This window comes from Trichechus manatus, unplaced genomic scaffold (assembly GCF_000243295.1).
Source record: "Trichechus manatus latirostris isolate Lorelei unplaced genomic scaffold, TriManLat1.0 scaffold00010, whole genome shotgun sequence".
Lineage (NCBI taxonomy): Eukaryota > Metazoa > Chordata > Mammalia > Sirenia > Trichechidae > Trichechus > Trichechus manatus.
Window position 1 is genome coordinate 25,952,872 of NW_004443946.1, and position 23,265 is coordinate 25,976,136.

Genomic DNA, 23,265 nt, shown 5'->3' on the forward strand with positions numbered 1-23,265 from the left:
GACTTCCCTATCTGGGTTGATATCTGGTTGCTGTGTCCTGTGTTCTTGTCTTGAGTTGCTATCTGATGTTGCTGATTTTCTAACCAGAGGACTTCCTTTAGTATTTCTTGTAATTTTGGTTTGGTTTTTGCAAATTCCCTAAACTTCTGTTTATCTGGAAATGCCCTAATTTCGCCACCATATTTGAGAGACTGTTTTGCTGGGTATATAATTTTTGGCTGGCAGTTGTTTTCCTTCAGGACTTTGTATATGTCGTCCCATTGCCTTCTTGCCTTCATGGTTTCTGCTGAGTAGTCCGAGCTTATTGACTCTTCTTTGTAGATGACTTTTTGTTTATCCCTAGCTGCTCTTAAAATTCTCCCTTTGTCTTTGATTTTGGCAAGTTTGGTTATAATATGTCTTGGTGACTTCCTTTTGCGATCTACCTTATGTGGGGTTCCATGAGCATCTTGGATAGATATCTTGTCATTTTTCACGATATCAGGGAAGTTTTCTGTCAACAAATCTTCAACAATTCTCTCCGTATTTTCTGTTATCCTCCCCCATCCTGGTTCTTCAGTCACTTGTAGGTTATTCCTCTTGATAGAGTCCCACATAATTCTTAGGGTTTCTTCATTTTTTTTAATCCTTTTATCTGATTTTTCCTCAAAGAAGTTAGTGTCTCAAGTCCTTTATCTTCATTCTCACTAATTCTGACTTCTGTTTCCTCAGTTCTGTTACTATGACTTTCTATTGAGTTGTTTAATTCTGACATTTTATTGTTAATCTTCTGGATTTCTGAATGCTGTCTCTCTATGGATTCTTGTAGCCTGTTAAATTTGTCATTATGCTCTTCTCTAATCTTTTTAATTTCCTCTGTTGCGTGTTCTGTGTTTTGCTTAATTTCCTTCCTAATTTCTCGAAGAGTTCTGTATATTAATCTTCTGTATTCTGTCTCTGGTAATTCCAAGAAATTTTCCTCCTCTGGAAAATTTCTAGATTCTTTATTTTGGGAGCTTGCTGAAGCCATCATGGATTGTCTCTTTATGTGATTTGACGTTCACTGTTGTCTCCGAGCCATCAGTAAGTTATTATATTTATTTATTTTATGTTTGCTTACTGTGTTGTAGCTTCTTGTTTTGTTTTGATATGCCCAAATAGGCTGCTTGTATGAACTAGTTTGATTATTGGCACCTTTGAAGTGCTAATGTCCTGTCAGCAGATGGTTAGATCTGTTACTAGGTATGTGAGCTCAGGAGTCCGCCCACTCCTCCTGTACGGATTCAGCTCAGGTGCCCAGGTAGATAGCCACGAAGTGTGTGGTGTAGGGTCTCACTTACAGTCCTAGAGAGGCATGGGTGATTGGTGTAGGCAGAGGCATCTGGCTGCAGCAGGTGGACACCCTCTGAGCAAGGCAGGGGACTGATGGCCACCTCCGAGTGTCCAGGAGGAAGGCGTGTCCCTGTTCCTTAGAGCGCGTAGATGCATGGGTTTTGCAGCCCGACTATGAGCACCTAATGTTGCTCGCTGTAAGGTCTGGGGGGCACCTCTTATTCATGGGCCCCTCTCGCAGGTGGCTAGGTAGCGTGGGTGGAGCCACCAGTCCTCAGGCCCCTGATGTGGGTGGGTGAAGAGCCTGCTTAATGGGCTGAGCAGTGTCAGTGTCAAGAACCTGCCTCTTCACAGCTGAAACAGTTGAAGTTAGAGTTCCGGTATATACCCTGTTGTACTGTGGTAATGTGGGCCTACACTGTTGAGATGGGCCCACACAAGTCTATGCAGGGGGAAAGCCACTCAGAGTGCACGGATCCCTTATGCCTGTGCCTTGGCAAAGGAGCTGTGCTTATCCTATGTTCCTGGCTTAGGGGAGCCAGCAGTTTATTTTGCCCCGTTTGTTTATTTGTTCACTCTCCAAGGCAGGGAGAATGGCTCTGGGCATGTGACGGATCCTACTTTCTGCCCAGGCGACTCTGCAATTGTTGAAGCCAGTCTGGGACCCAGTGCAGAGTAGGAAGTGGGGAGGTAAATGGGAGAGAGGTTTTTCCCTAAGCGGGGTGTTTTTGATCCACGTAGTAGGCCGTATGCAATTACTTATCTTTCGGTGATCGAGGGCTGCTTCTCACTGGTTCTCTGTGGCCAAGTAGACTCTCAGCAGCTGGGTCTCTTCTGGTGCAGAATACGCCTCCCAAGCATTGCCACTTGCCTGCTTCACCGGCTCACCCCCAAGTTGATCAGGCCTGAAGGGCTCAGGCTCTCACCAGGTTAGGTCTTGCAAGTCCTCGCTGCTTCCGAACTGTCTCTCCCTCCCCCTGCCACTCAGTCCAGTTACTTGACTCTGCCTTTGATGTTCAGGGCTCCCAGATTGCCATATATAATCGAATCACTTGTTTTTTCGGGTCTTTGTTGTAAGAGTGTCCACCGGAAGCATCTGACTACTCTGCCATCGTGGCCCTACCTCCTCAGCTTATCCTTTTTCTAAAAAAAAAACATAGTAAGACTGTATATTGGGAAAAATGCCTTTGGCATTTCAGTTTTTAAATTTACATTTAGACCAGTTACTGAAGTTTAAGACCTCATTTGCTTCTAAGCACTTGTTTGGCTGGTAGTAAAAATCGGCTCCATATACCTTAATGCTCTTTGCTGTAAGCTCCAAGAGGGCAGAGATGGAGTTTTACACAAGATGCAACGTAGTATAATGTGTGAGTTGGAGCTCCTTTGCTTATTGATGTATGACCTTGGGCAAGTTAACTTTAGTGTGCCACATTGTTTTCATCTGTTCAATGGGTACGTAAAAAAGTGAACATAATACGTACATATGATCCCTTCAGTGTCTTTTGAGTTTTACATGTAAGTAGACAGTCAGCTGTCATTTAGGGAATGGATAATCATTTTTCTTCTCATGTTTTACCTGTAAATGTAATACCGTTTATTTATCGTTTATTTTTGCCTGCTGTTGTCTCTTTTTGCCCTTTGCCTTGTTTCATTCAGCTAACACTATCTTGTTTACTTATTTTGTTTCTGACAGGTCATATAAAAATATTAATGAGAGATTCCTCAGGGTTTTTCCATAAAAAAAATAATAGAGCTGTACTTTAAATGATATGGTATGGTCTTCAGAGCAGCTGGTAGAGATAACCAATTCCAACTGCAACGTTTTCTGTTTGACATCTTGTAGCATTTCTGGATTAACCGATCATTATTGCTGCGTAATGTTGGAATTTCAAGTGTATGGTCAATTTTTAAAAATCTAGAAGCTTAGATCAGAGCATTGAATTTTAATACTTAACTGTACTTAGAGAATATAACTGTTCTATTGGAATCCATGTCTTTTTTGGGCAAGCTTTTATATATATATATATATATAGCCAAGTCTTAATTTTAGCCATTTTAAAAGATGAGACCAGTGGTATGAATAATCCTAAATAGAGATTTACTGCCACAAAAAACTGTTTGAATTTTTAATTGAAGTATAATATAATACAGAAATGTACACAGCTTATAGGTGTACAGCTCAGTGAATTTTTACACACTGAAATGGCTGGTATCTAGGCCCTATCAAGGAACCGAACATTACCAGTATCCCAGAAGCTCCCGTTACCATCTTTTAATGAATAACCCCCATCCAAACGCATTGCCATCAAGTTAACTCCGACTCCTAGCAACCCTATAGGACAGAGTAGAACTGCCCCACAGGGTTTCCAAGGAGTGCTGGTGGATTTGAACTGCTGACATTAAGGTTAGCAGCCGAGCTCTTAACCACTATGCTACAAGGGTAACCATTCTTTCTCTTTATATTTTAATTCACTGTATTTTTTTAAACCCATGCCAGCTGACTGTGGGCTAAAGACCAGGGGAGGAGAGAGGTAGATATGTAAGATAGAAGGGAAAGCCTACTCAGCTTAAATATTTGTCATAATATGAATAATTCAAATATAGATAATTAAGGGTTACAAAGGTATCAAGTTCAACTTAACCCTTTATATTGCCTGTATGTATTTTATAAAAAAAGATCAGAATTAAAAAAAAAAAAAAGTATTTAGAGGGAAGAGGATCCTGAAGTTAAAAAGGGAAATGAAACAGAACATTGACAAAATGTTTTTCTATATAAATATTGATGTATTCAGTAATGTTTTAGGTACTGCTTAGTAATGAGAATACAGCTTTAGGTATGCAAACAGATTTTTTTCAACCATATTTTTGAAGACTGTGAAAAGAAAAGTTGAAATTATAATGAATTGGCTGGTAGAAATTAAGGTAAACAGACAAATTGGAATGTAGCCCCCACTCCTGCCCCCCAGCGTAAACTCTGGGAGACAGTGATGTGTGTAAATGAGGTTATGGCAAGATGCAAAGGAGAGACCTGAGGCTGGAGTCTGCTATTCTTGCTCTGGCTCTGCCTATCTAGTTGAGTGATCGTAAGCCAGTCACCAAACTTCTCTGGGCCCCTTCTGCTTTTATACAGTAGATATATTACCTGTTCTCCCTGCCTTGGGACATTGTGGTAAGCATAAAATCAGATGATAGAATTTTGCAAAATTAAAAGCACTAGACAATTTTATAGAGATATAAGAATTAGGTTGGATTGGTCAGTATAGAAAAATAAATGTTGCTGAGGACATTCCTTAAGATCATTCAGCTCCCTTTGCTCTAAATCTGAAGTCTTTTGTGTCTTTGTGATGGAAAATAATAGTTTTCCCCATGTAGACCTATTCATTACAAAAGAGTTACCTTGAGGCGACAGTAAATTCGTCAGTCCAAGGTCTTGGCAAATTAATACATTTCTGATTAACTGCTCTTCTAAGGATTTGATTGGTGTGACTAGATTTACATGGATTTGACCAACTCTGGGTGACCTAGTAAAATCCTATTTCACATGTAATCTGAGAAACCTGTTAGTGACAGCAGCCTACGAGGTCCTTAGAAAACTTGGCCTGGAAGAGAACGCATGAAAGAAAGGTTTGTTTTTGCTGAATGTAATTTATGAGAGTGTTTAAAAATGAAGTATAATCGTAATACACAAAGGATTGTTGTTTTTTTTTTTCCCTTTTCAGAACCCCAAGAGGCTTTGTGTTCTGTGAAAAAGTATTTCTATACGATTGCTCCAATGACAGAGCTACCTGCACCCTTGTCCTACTTCCAGAATGCACAGATGTCCGAGGACAACCACCTGAGCAATACTGTACGTAGCCAGGTACAGTGTCAGCCTCTGAAACTGCCCTTGCCAGACTGTGGGTGCAGTTACCATCCTCTCTCACCTCCAAGAGAGTCTGAGGGGGCTGAGTAGGCTTCCTTTTTTTTTTTTTTTCCATTGTCATGCTTTAAGTGAAAGTTTACAATTCAAGTTAGTCTCTCATACAAAAGTTTATATATACATTGTTATGTGACCCTAGTTGCTCTCCCTACACTGTGACAGCACACTCCTCCTTTCCACCCTGGATTTCCCGTGTCCATTCAACTGACTCCTGACCCTCTCTGCCTTCTCATCTCACCTCTGGACAGAAGCTGCCCGTTTAGTCTCATGTATCTACTTAAGCTAAGAAGCACACTCTTCACGAGTATCATTTTATGCCCCATAGTCCAGTCTAATCTTTGTCTGAAGAGTTGGCCTTGGGAACGGTTTTAGTTTTGGGCTAACAGAGTCTGGGGGCCATGTCTTCTGGGGTCCCTCCAGTCTCAGTCAAACCTTAAGTCTGATCTTTTTACTAGAATTTGAGTTCTGCACACCACTTTTCTTGAGCAGTCTTCCTTTACTTCACCAAATTTATGTATTTGTTGAACTTTCAGCTGAGGGCAAAGCATTGTACTCTTTGGTGCCGTGAACACAAGGCTGTTGAAGACATGGGTATTGATACAGTTCCTCCTTGGCTCAGACATCCCCTCAGTTGAAGCCTTCTCCAACTTCCCCAGGCATACAACATCTCATAATTCCACATTGTTTATTATTTTACCTATCTTCTTATTTTCAGGGCAGGATGGTCATCTTATTTACGTTTTTCCTTTTTCCCTTTTTATACAAGTATAACATACATAACGTTTTATTTACTGTTATTTTTTAAGTACCTAGCACAGTTCCTGACAGCGCTCAATAAATGTTCATTGATAGAGTGATCGTACAATGACGAATGCAAGGCTACATGTAGAAGTCCTAAGAGAGTTCAACAGAGGGAATCTTGAAAGGAGCGTAACCATGTTTTTTATGCAGATAACGCGTGCCTTCTATGTTTGTTTGCCAACTGCACCTTCCCCCGCAAGGTATTTCCATAAGTGCCACTATGCCTTTTTTTTTTAACATGTTGCTATAAAAAATATTAGCATAGAACACTTATAAAAATATCTCAGAGGGAGAGGGCACGGTTGGCAAACAAACATAGAAGGTACACGTTATTTGGTAAAAAATATGGTAACCCATGGTATGGGACACAGAGACTCTTCATTAGTCACACAGAAGTCAAATCTGAGCGTACAGCCTTGTGAGCTAATCATATAGGTTGAATCCAGACTCCACAGAGGACCTGTAAGATGGTTAGAGAATTGATGGGATTTTTAGAGGTGGAGCCATATAGGGGAAAACACAGGGCAAATAGAAGCTTTGAAGACTGCATGGGGCGGGTGGTGGTGTCAGATTTTCTCTATTAGAACCAGAGGGCAGGGCTGGAAGAGTGGTGGAAGCTACCAGGAAACAGGTTCTGGATCAGTAAAAAGAATTTTCTCACAATTACAGTACGTCTGAAAGAGCAAGGGCTGCCTTCTGGGCTAGTGTGTGCTTGTCACTGAAAGTAGTCACAATAGGTTGGAAGACCACTGGGCAGATCTGCCAAGGGTTATTCCATGGAATAAAAACATGAACTAGAGCAGTAGATAACATGGAATTTCCCTTTATACTCCATAGATTTAGGATTCCAGTTAAGGGCCAAAATGTATGGGGGAAAGCCTCACAAAGTAGATTTTGAAGGATGGGTAGGATTAGAATAGAGCAAACCAAGGATGTGATTACTAACAGAAAAACTAATATGAATGGAGGAATAATTTTCTTATGGTATAAATTGACAGTAGGCCATCCCTGGAGATAATGGCAACAGAGGCAGATCACACTGTATTACTGGAACATTTTTAATCAAGTGAAATCAAGTTAAAATGAATATCAGGGGAAGCCCTGAACAGGAGCACAACCTGTGAAAGGGTAGTATGTAACCTCTGGGGGGCAGGATGGAGGGCGGGGGGGCAGGGTCTGCTCCACCTCATAGCTTGGTACTTGGTTGTTGTTGGTTGCCATGAAGTCCAGTTGATTCCATTCCAACTCATGGTGACTTGGTTGTTAAGGGGTGTTAAAGACAGATTTTGCAGCAACCTATTTGCTCCTCTATTAGGCATCAGCAGCTTGATTTTCTTTTTAGCTGTTCCCTGGGAATAGCTTTTTGAAAAGTTAGGATGAGGTCAGATTATGAAGTTCTTTGGATAAGGATATGAAAGTTTGAATGCTGCAGGCTCTGTATTCATTTTTAAACTGCTACTTTCGGGGAAGGAGAATGGGAACAGAAATAGACTTAGGCAGATCCCTGGATGCCCCCTTCCTTACCCAGAGCACTTCTGATTTATTTATTTTACATCTTTTGTGGGTCCCTTTGAACAAAGGTTTCCGCAGCTTAAAAGTTTTGGAAGAACACCAAGTTTTGTGTCACTCATCTGTTGCAAATCTTCCAAAATGTCCCATGTCAGTCAGAATAAAATCTGGTCTAAGAAGTCTTATCCCCCACCCCTGCCACCTCTAATCTCATTTCTTACCACCTTCCCCCTCACTCACTGCCTCTTCAGTTCTGCCTCTGGGCCCTCTTTCTCTTCTCCCTTCTTCACTTCCTTCAGGTCTGGGCTCATGAGTCACCTTATCAGTGAGGCTTTCCCTATATAAAATAGAAGCCCTCCTCAACTTCCCTGCCACCCTACACTCTCTATCCCTTTCTCTGCTTTACTTGTGCATAGCACTCATCAGTATTTCTAGCATACATATATTTTTGACTTGTTCATCTGCCTTTCCCTACCGTGTGTGTCTTAGTTATCTAGTGCTGCTACAACAGAAATATCACAAGTGGGTAGCTTTAACAAACATTTATTTTCTCGTCGTTTAGGAGGCTAGAAGTCCGAATTCAGGGTGCCGGCTCCAGGGAAAGGCTTTTTTCTCTGTCTGCTCTGGAGGAACGTCCTTGTGTCTTTTTCAGCTACTGTTCCTTGTTTCCTTGGTGATCTTCATGTGGCATAGTATATGTCTTCCCCCATCTCTGCTTGTTTCTCTGTGCCTAATCTGTTTCATATCTCTAAAGTGATTGGTTTAAAACACACCCTGTACTGATATGGTCTCATTAACATAACACAGAAAACCTTTTCCCAAATGGTATTACATCCACAGGTATTGAGATTAGAATTCCAACACATATTTAGGGGGGACAGGTTCAGTCCATAACACTGTAAGCTGTGTGAGGCCAGGAACATTACTGCCATGTCCATAGAACCAAGAACAGTACTCTACACTGTAGTGTGATGAGCTTTATGTTGTTAATGTAGGGTTTTTACATCGCTCACACTCAGATTTTGTGGGGCTTTCATGATATTTTTTCCTGCCCTTTTTTACACCTAAGTGATTGATAAGTTAAAATGAAGGGTGCTACAGAAGAGGTACAATTGACACAGGATTTTTGTTGATAATCACATTTGTTCATGGTTTGTTTTTTGCATGTTTTAGTGCTGTTGTTCTCAGTGGTACCTTCCAGGTCTATTAGGGCAGCACTGTCTAGAAAATCAAGTTTGACTCCTTTGTTTAGTTTTGATGCTGCTATTAATAAGATGTCAAATTTATCTTTTGTTTATCTCCTTAAAAATGCCTTGTGCAGCTTATAAAGATCTTGTATATGCATTCTCATTTAAACTTCCCAGTTAGCTTGGAGTGGGTATTACTCCTATTTTACAGTGTAAATACTTGTCCAAGATCACATAGAAAATTAAATGACAAACCTGGAACTTTGCTTTGTAATTCCAAATTTTATGCTCCTATGTTCTTTCTATGCGACAAAAAGAGAAAAAAAAAAAAAGCTGAGAGGAGATAATGTATGAAAAAATTCTGGGTAAGAAAAATACTAAGTCTGTGCATTCATTTTTCACTGATGTACGTTTAAAACCCCCCAAAAAAGTTATGTCACTGTTAAGTTAGCTATAAAGAACCCGTTGCGTAAGTATATGTTCTGACTGATCATGAAAAACTGGGAGTAGAGCCTAATTTAAATTGGACATAGATGGCTTTTTCTGGATTAGTTGAAAGCAGCTCTTTTATTTCACTTCTTCGCAAGTGGATTTGTTAAATACAAAGTATACTAAGACAAGTCTCCACAGGCATAAAAAATCCTTATCAGGCTTATCTCTTCCTCATTAGTTCAGTGGCTAGCTTAGAGGATCTTTCCGTACTACTCGTAAAAGGAAACTAACCTTTGAGTGTCTTCAGTGTGCTAGGCTCTGTGCTAGGTCCTGTCACAAACGTATCATTTTAAGGCCTTGTATTTTTGGAGCACTCATCATGAATGAATGAGTAGATTTCCCTCCTTTGAATAGCTAGTCTGTTAAAGTGCCTATCTGTATTAATATTTCCCCTAGAGTACACAAACGTGTTATTTTTACCTTAACTATTACAAAAAGAAAAGAAATCATTAAAAAATATTTTTGAAACTGGAAAGGGACTCAGTAACTTCCTTACAGACTATCTAGATATCAGTGTAAAGAAGTAGATCTTCTCTTTCTTTCCTCCACTCAGCATCTTCCTTCAAGGTCAGGAGCATCCCTAGCCTTGAACTCATAGCAGGAAACAGTCATTTGAGTTTGGGAAAGAGCAGACATCGGAAACTGTCCAGAAAGCACTGAAGAATTGGCTTTTAAGGGTTGTGGTTGTGAGTAACTTAAAAATAGGCACCCCAAAGGGAAAACTTAACTTTGATCCAGTTGTAATTTAAAGCAGTTGTGTGTAGGTTTACCTAATTCACTTAATTTCTTAGTACCTCATTTTTCTCATCTATAAACTTAGGTAATTTACTAGATAATCTCTGAGTTCTCTTTCAGCTCGGAAGTTAGGGTGACCAACCGTTCCTGTTTGCTCAGGCCTGAGAGATTTATGCAAGGCATTCAGTTTACAACTGTGACAGTCCTAAGCAGGGACTGATTGGTGACTCTGCTAGAAGAATAATGGACTTGAAATCATTTTGGGTGTGACCAACCAAGTCTTATTCAATTAGTTAACTTTCCCTGTAACTTTAAGTACTTTCAAGTGTTCTAATGTTAGCGTTCAAGTAGAAGATATTTAAAGCGTGTTTTTTATGGAGCCCTGATGGTGCAGTGGTTAAATGCTTGACTGTTAACCAAAAGGTTGGCAGTTCAGATCTAACAGTTGCTCCTTGCAAATCCTATGGGGCAGTTCTCTTCTATCCTGTATAGGGTCACTGTGAGCTGGAATCGACTCCACAGCGAGTTTGGTTTGGTTTTTTGGTTTGTTCCAAAGGTCAAATGTTATTCTTGACTTCATTTCCTCAATCCTTGGCAGATATAACACTACTGTAGCCCAGAAAATAGTTCTTCCTTTTGTGGGCTGCTATGTATAATCTCATTCACAGTGAAGGGATTTAAAGTTTGATGAAAAGTGGTCAGAGAACTGAAAAGTGTTTTTTTTTTAAACACAAATATTTATTTCTTAAATTTTTATAATGTAAAATAGCAAGCATATACAGAAAAGTATGATGGATAATATAATGAGCACCCATGTACCTACACCCAACTTTTAAGAACTTTAACATCTTGAATTATTTGCTGTATATACTCTTCTATTTTTGAAGTTTTTTTTCTGTAAGCTTATTTACTCTGTCCTGTAGGGTCACTATGAGTCAGAATTGACTTGAGGGCAACGAGTTTGATTTGGGGTTTTTTTTTTTCTGTTTCTATTGTATATTAATCCTACATAACTAAACACAACAAAAATTTAATTTAGAAAGAGAGATTAGTTATATTCCAGAAAAATTTGCAGATAAAATTGAAGCCCCCTCCCTACTCCCCTTCCTCTTTTCTCTGGATAGTAGTTATGATCCTAAATTTGGTGTTTATCATTCTTGTACAGATTTTATATGCTTACTATAAGTATATATATATATACATAAACAACATATAGTATATGGCATTACTATATAGTACAGTAAAACCTGCGAAAGCTGGAACCTCGATAAGGTGAAAACCTGTCAGAAGGAAAATTCAAATATTTTTCACTAACAGAGAGCAATAGAGTAGTGGTAAGACTGCACCCTGTTAAAGGTGGAAAACTTACGAGGCCCAGGAAGACAAGGCAGTCCTGTCAAATTGTAGCTCTGGCAGGTTTCACTGTATTAATGTGATCTAATGTGATCATCCTCCATTTTTGTATAATGCCGATTTTTGCATAGCAACCTGGTCTTTGGAACCCAACCATGTTGATAAGTGAGGAGTGGGTGTACAATTAAAGTAACACAGGATACCACTTCAAACCCGTCAGACTGACATGTAGTAAGTCAGACAATACTAAGAACTCACAAGGATGTAAAGCAGTGGAAACTGTCATATACTGTTGATGTGTGACAACTTCGGAGAGCATAATAGCAATCTGTAATATAATTTAAGATCCTCATACCCGGTCATAGGTGGTGAAAATGGTTAACACACTCTGGCTATGGTTTTTAAACTTTGGTGTGGATTGGAATCCTGCGGGAGGGCTCATTAAAACAAGCTGTGGTCCCACCGCCCAGAGTCCTAGTTCTGTAGGTCTGGGGTAGGGCCAGATAATTTGCATTTCTGATCAATTTACAGATCATGCCAGTGCTTCTGGTCCAGGGACCATACTTTGAGAACTACTGTATTTCAGTAAAGAAATAAAAGGAAAGTGATATTAGAGAAAAAAATGATTAGATCTATAACTTAATGTTATTATAAACATTGGTTTATTCTGACCCAGATTTCTAGTCCTTAAGGAGATAAATTGTCAACAGCCTTTTGATTTAGAATAGAAAATAATGAGTCATTTGTTAACTAAAAAGAAGCCTTAGAGTAATCCATTGATAGACCTGTAATGGTTCTCTTTATAAAGCAATTACTGAAGAATGTGTATGTAAATACGTCACCATCAGCTGCTAAATTTACAACATTAAAATGGGTCTGGTCTTTATGAATGAAGGCTATCTGCAATACCTTTTCTGAATACAAAGCATTAAATGCAAACAACTTTTGTTAGGAAGTGATAAGCTGACAGAGCTAACTTCATTTTCTAGAGGATGGTGGGTCACTTTGTAAGTGTAAGAAATCCTATAAAATTAAACAGAAAGCAAACCTATAAACTTTTTAAAGTGCTATTTAAGTACTTGGGACCTTTCCAAAGAAAACCAAACCGGTTGCTGTCGAGTCGATTCTGACTCATAGCGACCCTATAGGACAGAGTAGAACTGCCCCATAGAGTTTCCAAGGAGCACCTGGTGGATTTGAACTGCCAGCCTTTTGGTTAGCAGTCGAACTCTTAACCATTTTCCCCCTTGGGACCTCTAGGAGGAAAAAAAAAAGTAGTGATCTAAATTTAAACTGAATCGGGTCCAAAGGCCCAATCAGCCTTTGACAATTTTATTGTACTGAGTGAATTTGTTTTCCCAGTTATGTCAAAGAGAAGGGAGGAGAAAAAGAACTTAAAATCTCAGTGACCTCCTGAAGAACATGTTTACCTTTGCATGAGATTTGTTGTAGGGGAAAAACATCACAAAGTTTAGTAAAGCAAAAAGAAAGTTTTATTCAGCATAAATTCAAAAGGGCAGAAGTGGGAAGCGGACAAGCATGCTGCTAGAGCCATGTCTGCCCGAGTCCAAAGAATATTACAGAATAGGCAAGAATCGGAAAACGGACAAGCGTCCTGCCACAACCATGTCTGTCCGAGTCCAAGGAAGGTTACAGAATCATCAGTATATATCAACATCACAAAATGGGTAGAATCATTGAAATCATCACCTTTTTACTGATTGGCTAGAAATTGTAATCTTACATTTTGAATCATCTTAACAATCATTGGTACGGGTTTCAGTTGCGAAAGTCAGGAGGGTCTTCAGTGGTCCAACAAATTCCTGTTCACTAAATGTGAAAAGAAAAAGACAAAAGGTGAGAAGTCCTTTGGGTTAGATTTTATTGCCCATTTGTGAAAACTTCCTTAAGATAATTTCTGAGATTGTCCCATCTGTTGTCTTATCTCAGGGCCCAGTTGATGTGTCTTTGTGAGTCTGTGGGGGCTCAGCCCCAGCTTGGTCACAATTCTCCATGCTCAAGGAGAGGGAATAACTTCAGTATTACTTCCTAAATTAGAGTAAAGTCAGAAATCTTTTGCACAGATCTGAATAACTTAAGAAACTCCAGATTCAAGCCTAACACAACAGCCCCATAAATGTTAAATATTATCTCTTAACAGATTACGTCAGCTGTTCTGTTCAGGGAAATGGCAGCCTTCCTTGATGTTGAGTAATGATTAAACCTACAAAGTTTGGGCAGGTGCTGGCTGGAATTCTGTGTGTTCTTGGAAACTTATTGCCTATGATTAGGAAATGTTTTCAGGTTTTCCACTTAACTTGCCAGTTCTTCAGTTAAGCTGCTACTCTAGTTCTTTCTACAGTGCAGGCTTAGGAGCCTTGCATTTCTAATTGTAGAAATCCAAACAATAACCGTAAAATCTCACAGGGTTGATACTTTTTCATGTAAATAAATATTCATTTTAAGTAAGTAAATAATATGTAGACTATAACTATATCGACATAATGGAATACACTGTGATTAAAAATGCCAGGCATGTTGACTGTTATTACATGGAAATACATGCATGTAATAACATAAAGTGAAAAAGGTAGAACACAGTATAACTATATACCTATGTGTGTATGTTGAAAGACATTTTAAAAAGTTTGGGGTCTTGTAAAAATAAGTTTTTCTTTTCCTTGTAAAATCACCTAAGTTCATATTCAGCAGCACAAAATGAAAAACTCAAGTGTGGAAAAAATTTCCACTAACAAAGTAAAACTGGTACAAAGGTTTGAAACACATAATGACAGATATCACCTAATATACAAAGAGTTCTTATGAAGTCATAAGGAACACAAATAACTCAGTAGAACCCTTAGCAAAGGATATGAACAGATAGTTCACAGATAAGAAACTGAAATGGCAGCAAATATATGAAAAGACATCAGCCTCACTAATAGAGTTGTAGAAATTAAAACAATGTCTCATTTTTCACCTACAGTGAGCAAAGGTTGATACCTATTGCTACTGAAACCCCCCAAAAAAACTCTACTGCCATCTAGTTGATTACAACTCAAAGCGACCCCGTAGGGTTTCCAAGGCTGTAAATCTCTATGGAAGCAGACTGCCACATCTTTCTCCTGCTGAGCTGCTGGTGATTTCAAACTTCTAACCTTTTGGTTAGCAGTTGATCACTTTAATCATTGCACCTCCAGGGCTCTATTCTCATATGCTGTTGGTGGGAGTTAAATTAGTATTTATTTGGAGGCAATTTACCGGTTAAATCTACAAATACACATGCCTTTTGGAGACAATTTGGCAGTTAAATCTAAAAACACATACACCTTTAGACCTAGCATGCCCACTTCTTGAAATTTATTCTACAAAAACATTGCCAGAAGAGTGCCAAGAAATATAGACAAGGATTTTTATGGAAGCATTATTTATAGCACAATTTGGAGATAACCTCATCTTCATTATTTGGGCATTTGTTAATGATGATGGTGTGTGCTCATGCAGTGGGACACTAGAAGCGGCAGCAGTGCAAGGTAATGGTTAACAGTCGGGGCTCTGGGGCAGCCCATCTGAATTCTAATTTCTGTTCTAGAACTTCATAGCTCTGTGATCTTCAGCAAATTATCTGACCTCTCAGTTCTTTATATGTAAAATGAAATTAATAATAAACCAGGCGTTTTATTAGGATTAAGTGAGATAACCCCCCTGAAGTACCTAGCATAGTGTTTGGTACATACTAAGTCAATAAATATTAGTAATTATTATCATAATTGTCATTATTATTACTATGCTACTATTGTATTTATATGTATCAACTTAGAAAAATAGCTGATACATTATTAACTGATAAAAGCAAATTGCAGAAGGTGGTTTAAAATTTTTTTAAAGTACATCAGATTGTGCACTGTTCATATTTGTGGGGCAGAAGAGATTGGGGGACACTTACTTTCTGTGTCACAAATTTTTGTTTATAACATTTCTTTTAATCATAAAAATAATAAAAGAGGCAAAAAAACAGCGTTAAAAATAAAAACAGGCAGGTACTACACTGTACTGAAAATACCTACACAGTTTTTGCTGCTTGAGAAATACACTCCCTGCTTGAGGGTACACAGGCATTGGGTTGCTGGACCTGTAATTGCATCATGTTCTGAAGCAGGGAGAGGGGAGAAAGAATTAAATTGAAGCCCCTGACTCAATGCTGCAGGAACTCTGGGGAACCTGGCTTCATAGGAGCTTACTTCCCACATATTCAACACTTCCTGTAGGACCCCACCCTCCCTGAAACTTAGAGCATTTGTATGGTGAGTAATCCTTTCTTCTGCCACTGTCATGAAATTATTTATAGTAGCTTCAACACTGTTTTTTCTTATCCTTAAAGATAGCCTTTAAGTTCTTTTAGAAGTATGTACTATTTATGAAGGAAATGATATATCTGAAATTTGCCTCAGAATAATGCAGGAGGGGAGAAGTGGGTGGGAGAGTAGATGAAACAAGATTAGCCATTAGTTGATAATTATCAAAGCTGAGTAATGTGAACATAAACCAAAACACCAAACCCATTGTCATTGAGTCAATTGTGACTCATAGCAACCCTATAGGACAGAGTGTAACTGCCCCACAGGGTTTCCAAGGCTGTAATCTTTACTGAAGCAGATTGCCACATCTTTTCTCTTGCAGAGCACCTGGTGGGTTTGAACTTCTGACTTTTTGGTTCGCAACTGAGTGCTTAACCACCGTGCCACCAGGGCTCCTTAATGTGAACATGGAGCTTCATTATACTCTCCAGATTATATTTGTTTGAACTTCTTCTACAATAAAAAATTACTCTTAATAATGCTATACCTACGTCATCGTTCTAGTATTTAGCTATCAAGATTTTTCATTTTGGAAATCGCTCAGTACTAACATTATCTTCTTCTCAGTTGACACTTTTGAAAGCACTTACACACCCCTTTGAGAAAAGGCACTTTATTCTTTTAAATAGCTTTACTGAGATATAATTGACATATAGTAAACTATACATATTTAAAGTATACAATTTGATAAGTTTTGATATATGTATATACCCTCGAAACCACCACCACAATCAAGGTAATGAACATATCCATCACCCTCAAAAGTTTCCTTATACCCCTTTGCAATCTCCTTCTTCACCCTTCACAGTCCCTCCTAATCCCCAGGCAACCACTGATCAAATTTTTATCACTATACTCTAGTTTTCATTTCCTAGTATTTTTTATAAATGGAACTATAGACTATGTACTGTTTTGCCTACTTTCTTTTATTCATCATCATAATTTTGTGATTCATCAATGTTGCAGCATGTGTCAATAATTAATTCCTTTTTTATTGCTGAGTATATTCCATTAAGGAGCCCTCGTGGCACAATGGTTAATTGCTTGGCTACTGACTGAAAGGTTGGCAGTTCAACCCCATGAGAGAAAGACTTGGTGATCTGTTCTCCTAAAGATTACAGCATAGAAAAACCCTGTGGGACAGTTCTACAGTGTCACATTGGGGTGGTTATAAGTGGAAACCCACTCCGTGGCACCTAATAACAATAGTATTCCATTGTATGGCTGTAGAACAGGTTTTTTTTTTTTTTTTTTAATCTATTCACTTGCTAACGGACATTTGGGTTGTTTTCACATTTGAACTATTACAAATAAGGTTGCCATGAACATTCACGTACAAATCTTTGTATGGACATAGGCTTTCATTTATCTTGAGTAAGTACACAGGAGTAGAATATCTGGCTCATATGGTAGATGTATAATTTAACTTTTTAAGATACTACTCAACAGTTTTCCAAAGTGGTTAAATAATTTTACATTCCCACCAGCAGTATATGACAGTTCCTGTTCCTCTAAATGCTTGTCAGCACTTGGTACTGCCAATCTTTTAAAATTTTAGTCCTTCTAGAAAGTGTGTGGTGTTTCATTGTGGTTTTAATTTGCGTTTCTCTAATGGATAATTATGTTGAATATCTTTTGATGTGCTCGTTTGTCATCCTGATATCTTTTTTGATGAAGTATTTGTTCAAATCTCTTGCTCATTTTTTAAATTGGGTTTTCTTATTACTGAATTCTGAGAGTTCTTTATATATTTTTTTGGATACAAATCCTCTACCATATATATGCTGTGCAAATATTTTCTCCCAGTCTGTGGCTTGTCTTTTTATTCTCTTTGTAGTGTTTTTCTAAAAGCAAATGTTTTAAATATAGATGACGTCTCGTCTGTCAATTTGTTCTTTTGTGGATTATGTTTTTGGTGTCATATCGAAGAAAGCTTTGCCTAACCCAAGTGCTCAAAGATTTTCTCTTATATTTTCTTCTAGAAGCTTTATAGTTTTAGATTTTACTTTTTGGTCTGTTTTCCATTTGGAATTAATTTTTGTATGTGGTGTGAGATACGTATCAAAGTTCATTTTTCTGCATATGGATATCTGAATGTTTCAGCACCATTTGTTGAAAAAGATTATCCTTTCTCCACTGGATTACCTTTACACCTTTGTCAAAAATTAGTTGTCCATATATGTGTGGATCGGTCTCTGGACTGTATTCTGTTCCATTGATCTATTTGTCTTTGTGCCACTATCATATGTTCCAGATTAATTTAACTGTATAGTAAATCTTGAAATCAAGGAGTGTTAGTCCTCCAGCTTTGTCCTTCTTTTTCAAAGTTGCTTTGGCCACTCTAGGTCTTTAGCATTTCCATATGAATTTTATAAACATTTCTACAAAAATGCCTGCAAGGACTTTGTTTGGAATTGCGTTGAATCTATACATCAGTCTGTGGGTTGTCTTTTTACTCTAACAAAGACACACTCTTAACAGGCATGATATTTCAAGGGTTTAGAGGTTATCTCCCAGGAGCTGGGCAAAGGCCAGACCTTTCTTTGGAATGCACAGCGTTTTGGACTGACTGCTGAGTCAATCCTCTGCTGCACAACAGGTCTGTCACATCTTTTCATCCTTAAGGCCTCAGCTCAAATGTCACTTCCTCAGAGAGGTATTCTCTGCCCACACTATCTAAGGTAGTCCCATCCCAGGTATTCTTTATCACAGCACCCTGTTTACTCCTTTTGTAGTACTATCCCACCCTGTAACTATGTTGTTTATTATCTGTCTCTTCCTGCTTGAAATCCGTTCTTGAGAGCAGGAACCTGGTTTGCGTTGTTCACTGCTACATCCCTGGCCCTAGCACAGTGTCTGGCAAATAGCTGGCATTTACTATTCTTTAAATTAATTAATTAATGAAGTAATTATACTTGGAATCTAAAACAAAGTACCAGGAGCCAAACAGAAAAGGCACTCAACCTTCCTAATGATAAGGAAAATAAAAATTATAACTACACTGAGATACCGTACTTCACCTATCAGACTGGTAAGCATCCAAGCATTTGATAACATACTGTGTTGGCAAGGGGATGGTGAGATAGGCACTCTCCTACATTACTGAGACTCTAAACTGGTGCAACACGTAGGGAGGACAATTTGGCAATATATACCAGAATTTCAAATGCATATATACTTTGACTCAGAAATTATACTTCAGGGAATTTATCCTACAAATAAGCTCTTACATATGTGAAATGACTTATAGGGGGTATTCATAGCAGCACTTTTGTAATGGGAGAAAATTGGAAGCAAGCTAAACGTCCATCATTAGGAGGTTGGTCAAATAAATTAGATACATTCATATTCTGGCTGTGCAGCTGGTTAAAAAAAATTTTTTTAAAGAATGGTGATGTTATTCATGTACTGACATGGGAAAAATCTCTAAGATACATAGTTAAATGAAGAAAGCAAAGTGCAGGACAGTGCATTTAGTGTGCTACCGCTTGTGTAAAAAGGAGAATGCGAGTATGTATTTGCTTCTGTGTGCATAAAGAAACTGAAAGGATTCTTGAGAGAGCAGTAATAGTGAACCTTGGGGTTTGGGAAATTAGGTAGAGAGTTAAGGAGAATTTTCACTGTATGCCTTTTTATACTTTTGACCCTAGAACCATGTGAATGTTTTACCTGTTTAAATAAATAAATTGTACTTAAAAAAAATTTAAAACATAGTTCCAAAGTACACATAGTCCTTGACTTACACAGGGTTCTATTCTGACAACTCTTATCGTAAGTCAGTTCTGAAGTAAGTTGAATACCTCTTTTTTTTGTTTTGTTTTCATTATTATTGCCTTTTATTATCAGTATGTTTATAAATCCTATCTTTATTTGTCTTTTGCAGTTGGAAACGTTACATATAAACTTACAGATATATTTTAACATTGTACGTAGTGGTTAAGCATTCAGGCTGCGAACCAAAAGGCCGGCAGTTCAAATCCACCAGCCGTTCCTTGGAAACCCTATGGGGCAGTTCTACTCTGTCCTATAGGATTGCTATGAGTCAGAATTGACTTGACGGCAACAGGTTTGGTTTTTGGTTTTTTGGTTTATGTAGTACATATTACTAATGATAAGATATACCAAAAAAAAAAAAAAAAGATCTTATGTGCGTTTCCTCTTAACTCCAATGCATCGTAAGTCAGGGACTATTTGTACTACCCAGAAGAGAAGGGGCTTGTGTGAATGAGTATGTGTGTGTTACTGTTGAGTTAAACAAGGCTCTAGCATTCTGTCATCAGCCCCGGAGGCATAAGGTGGGGTGGGTTGGTTAATGTTCATTATAAAACAGAATATCCAGTTGAGTACTGCAAATGAACATATTATGGTTGCCTCTTTCTTGCTAGATTTACCCAATTAAACTGTTTATATGGCCTAATAGAACAGCTTTGGCAGCATAGAAAGAACACAGGTTTTAAATCCAGAGACTTGAATTGTTTCCTGCCTCTGCTGTTTTCTGGCTGTGAGATTTTGGACAAGTTGCTTTTGTGTTCATCTCCCAATACCCAGAAGATTAAATGAGATTAATGTGAGGGTGCTTTTTATCAAATGCTATGTAAGGATAAGTTATTGTTACTTATATTTTAATTTATACTGAACATTTTGTATTGTTGAACATTAGTCACAAACATAACCTTCTTAGCAGATGGCTTAGCTTCCTTCTCTGGGAAAGGAGAAGTGTGAACTGTCGCAACTCTGCTGTTCCTCAGCCATCTGTCACACCATGTCCCTGTCCTCTAGACCCACCTTACCCGTAACCACCACCCATTCTGATTCTACTGGACTTTGGCCACTCTAGTCACTTGTGTTCAGCAAAAATTATTTTTTTTTTTTGGTGAGTGGTGTATATATGTCTGCCTTTTGGGCTTTGGGTTACTTTCCTTTCCATTCCTCATAGGGGCTGGATCTTCATAAATATTTTCTTTGAAGTCAGAGTTACTTACTTTCTGACCTCCAGATTGAGAAAGAGGGCACCTCTTTGCAAGGCCAACTTCTCTCTTTTTTTGTTCTCCTCCTTTTATCCACCTACCTTGTTGCATCAGTTATCTGTTCACTGTCTACTGTCTTCTATCTTCAATCTCTTCCTCTGATCTTAATGCCATACTTTGACCTGCCAAGTATACTTTAGTCTCTAATAGCCCTAAAATAGCTTTTTCAAGCTTGCTTCTCCCCTGCCCCACCCCGTCACATAATTGTTTTGCTTCTCAAACCCCTTCAAAGAATGATTGCCTTTACTTTCTCAGTTTCCATTCATTCCTCAGTCCATTATGATTTATGTTCTGACTTCCCACCTCACTGTTTTATTTTTGTAAAGACCTTTGTGAACTGGTCATTGTCAAATTCAAAGGCTCCTCAGCTCTCATCTTGCCTAACTGTTGATGACACCTTGTTGAAATGTGCTCCTCCTTTGGCTTCTCTGATATACCTGGGTTTTTTTGTTTGTTTATTTTTCCCTCTCCCCTATTCTTCTGTTAATCTCTTTTGCTGGTTTTTCTTCCATAGCTGCTGCTTCAGCTTAGGGATTTTTCACAGTTCTCTCTTGGTCTTCTCACTCCATATTCTTTCCTTCCATAGCTCTCTATTGCATTAATGACCAATAAATTCATACTGTTCCTACTTTCTGTCTGTACTTTCTCCCTGGAATTCCATCCATTTCCATAGTTGTATAAACTAGTGACTTCTCCCAACTCTCTTCTGAGTTTGAAATTTTTATTAGAAACTCCTTTGGACTTTTCTACCTGGATTCAGGTACTTCAGATTTGCTCATATCCCAAACTAAAGTACCTCTCCTCTTCTCCAGCCTGCTCATCTTCTTGTGTTACTTATTTCATCTTACAACCATCTACCTTGTCCCTTTGCTCTTGCTCTGGATCCTTCATCTGACTCGTCATCATCTGACCAGATGTCTTAGGCTGGGTTCTGTAGAGAAGCAAAGCCAGTGAAGCATATACATATATATATATAGAGAGAGAGAGAGAGAGAGAAAGATTTATCTCAAGGAAATGACTCATGCAGTTGTAGAGCCTGGCAAGTCAAGTGTCAGGGTGGAGGCTTCTCCTGACTCACGTAACTACCAGAGATAATGAACCCAGGATCAGCAGGTCAGATGGCAGGCTATTGGCTCATGGTCTGTCGGGACTGAGGAGTACAAGATGAACAGGTAAGACTGCTGGCTCACAGATTACGGAGGCTAATGAATCCCAAGATTGACAGGCAGTATAGCACACAGCTGGCTCAAGTCCCAAGAACTGGGGGTCAGATGATGACAAGCCAGATGCAGGGTCCAGAGCAAGCTAGCGAGCTTTGCCAGAACATCCATATGTATATATTGGATGCAGGCCACACCCCTGAGGAAGCTCCCCTTACAACTGATTGGCTTATCACATCAGATCACATCATGAAGGATGACTACATCATTACAAAACTGCCAGACCACTGAGAATCATGGCCCAGCCAAGTTGACACACAACCTTAAGCCATCACAGTGTACCCCTTGTCAACTTGGCACCTGTACACATCTCCTTTTTTTTTAATTTTATTTTATTGTTGTGCTTTAAATGAAAGTTTATAATTCAGGTTAGTTTCTCATACAAAAATTTATACATACATTGTTATGTGACCCTAATTGCTCTCCCTATACTGTAATAGCACACTCCTCCTTTCCACCCCTGATTTCCTGTGTCCATTCAAACAGCTCCTGACCCTCTCTGCCTTCTCATCTCACCTCTGGACAGGAGCTGCCCGATTAGTCCGATGTATCTGCTTGAGCTGAGAAGCACACTCTTCACGAGTATCATTTTATATCCCATAGTCCATCTTTGACTGAAGAGTTGGCCTTGGGAATGGTTTTAGTGCTGGGTTGACAGAGAGCCCGGGGGCCACGCTCTCTGGGGTTCCTCCAGTCTCGGTCAGACCATTAAGTCTGGTCTTTTCACTAGAATTTGAGTTCTGCACCCCACTTTTCTCCTGCTCCCACAGGGACTATCTGTTGGTACACATCTCTTTAAACCATATTCAGTCTCTAAATAAAGATAGATACAAAGTCATACTTGTGCCTCACATGATAAAACTAACATGTATACAACCAAAAACGCACTAGCTCTGTTTACATCTTATATTTTGTAAGTGGAAAAAGCAAAAATACTTGATGCACACATACAAGGAAGAAATGCTCATTACAGTTAGAGTCTTTGTTACTGCAGCTGGTCACATGGTTGTAACTGCTTCTTCCACCACCCATACCATATTCCCTTTACTCTCAGCAAGCACCTCAGCTGGTCATGGTTCTTTGCCTGGTGGGGTGACCCAAACCTTCATTTCTGAAGGGTCTGGGCCATCAGTAGTCATGTCAGAAATGGGTTGCTGTAGCTTTCCGTTGACTTTAATCACAGGGCAGGGTAGTACTAAGAGACACCCTAAGGGATCTCCTGCATTCCAGACATACTCTTCTTTAACTCCATTGTGTAATATCAATCCAGTTTCCTCTTGGTAATCAGGATCAGTCACACCAGCCAGTATGGTAACTCCCTTCTTTGCCTGTGGTCCAGAGACATGAGGAACC

The 23,265-nt window shown here is 38.9% G+C and overlaps 1 protein-coding gene across 5 annotated transcripts in view; it reads left to right on the forward strand.

The window, feature by feature from the left end:
- PSEN1 (presenilin 1) overlaps positions 1 to 23,265 on the forward strand; it is a 75,011-nt gene that overhangs the window by 9,441 nt on the left and 42,305 nt on the right. For 2 of the 5 annotated variants that reach the window (XM_023726352.1, XM_023726353.1), the window contains exon 2: positions 5,031 to 5,170. The exons of 1 other annotated variant lie outside the window; for it this stretch is intronic. In XM_023726352.1, the coding sequence (XP_023582120.1) occupies positions 5,084 to 5,170 (87 nt within the window). In that variant the 5' untranslated portion in view covers positions 5,031 to 5,083. Of the gene's footprint in view, positions 1 to 4,026; positions 4,936 to 5,030; positions 5,171 to 23,265 lie in introns of those variants that run through there. 2 more of the 5 variants (XM_004371013.2, XM_004371014.2) reach the window with 2 other exon arrangements.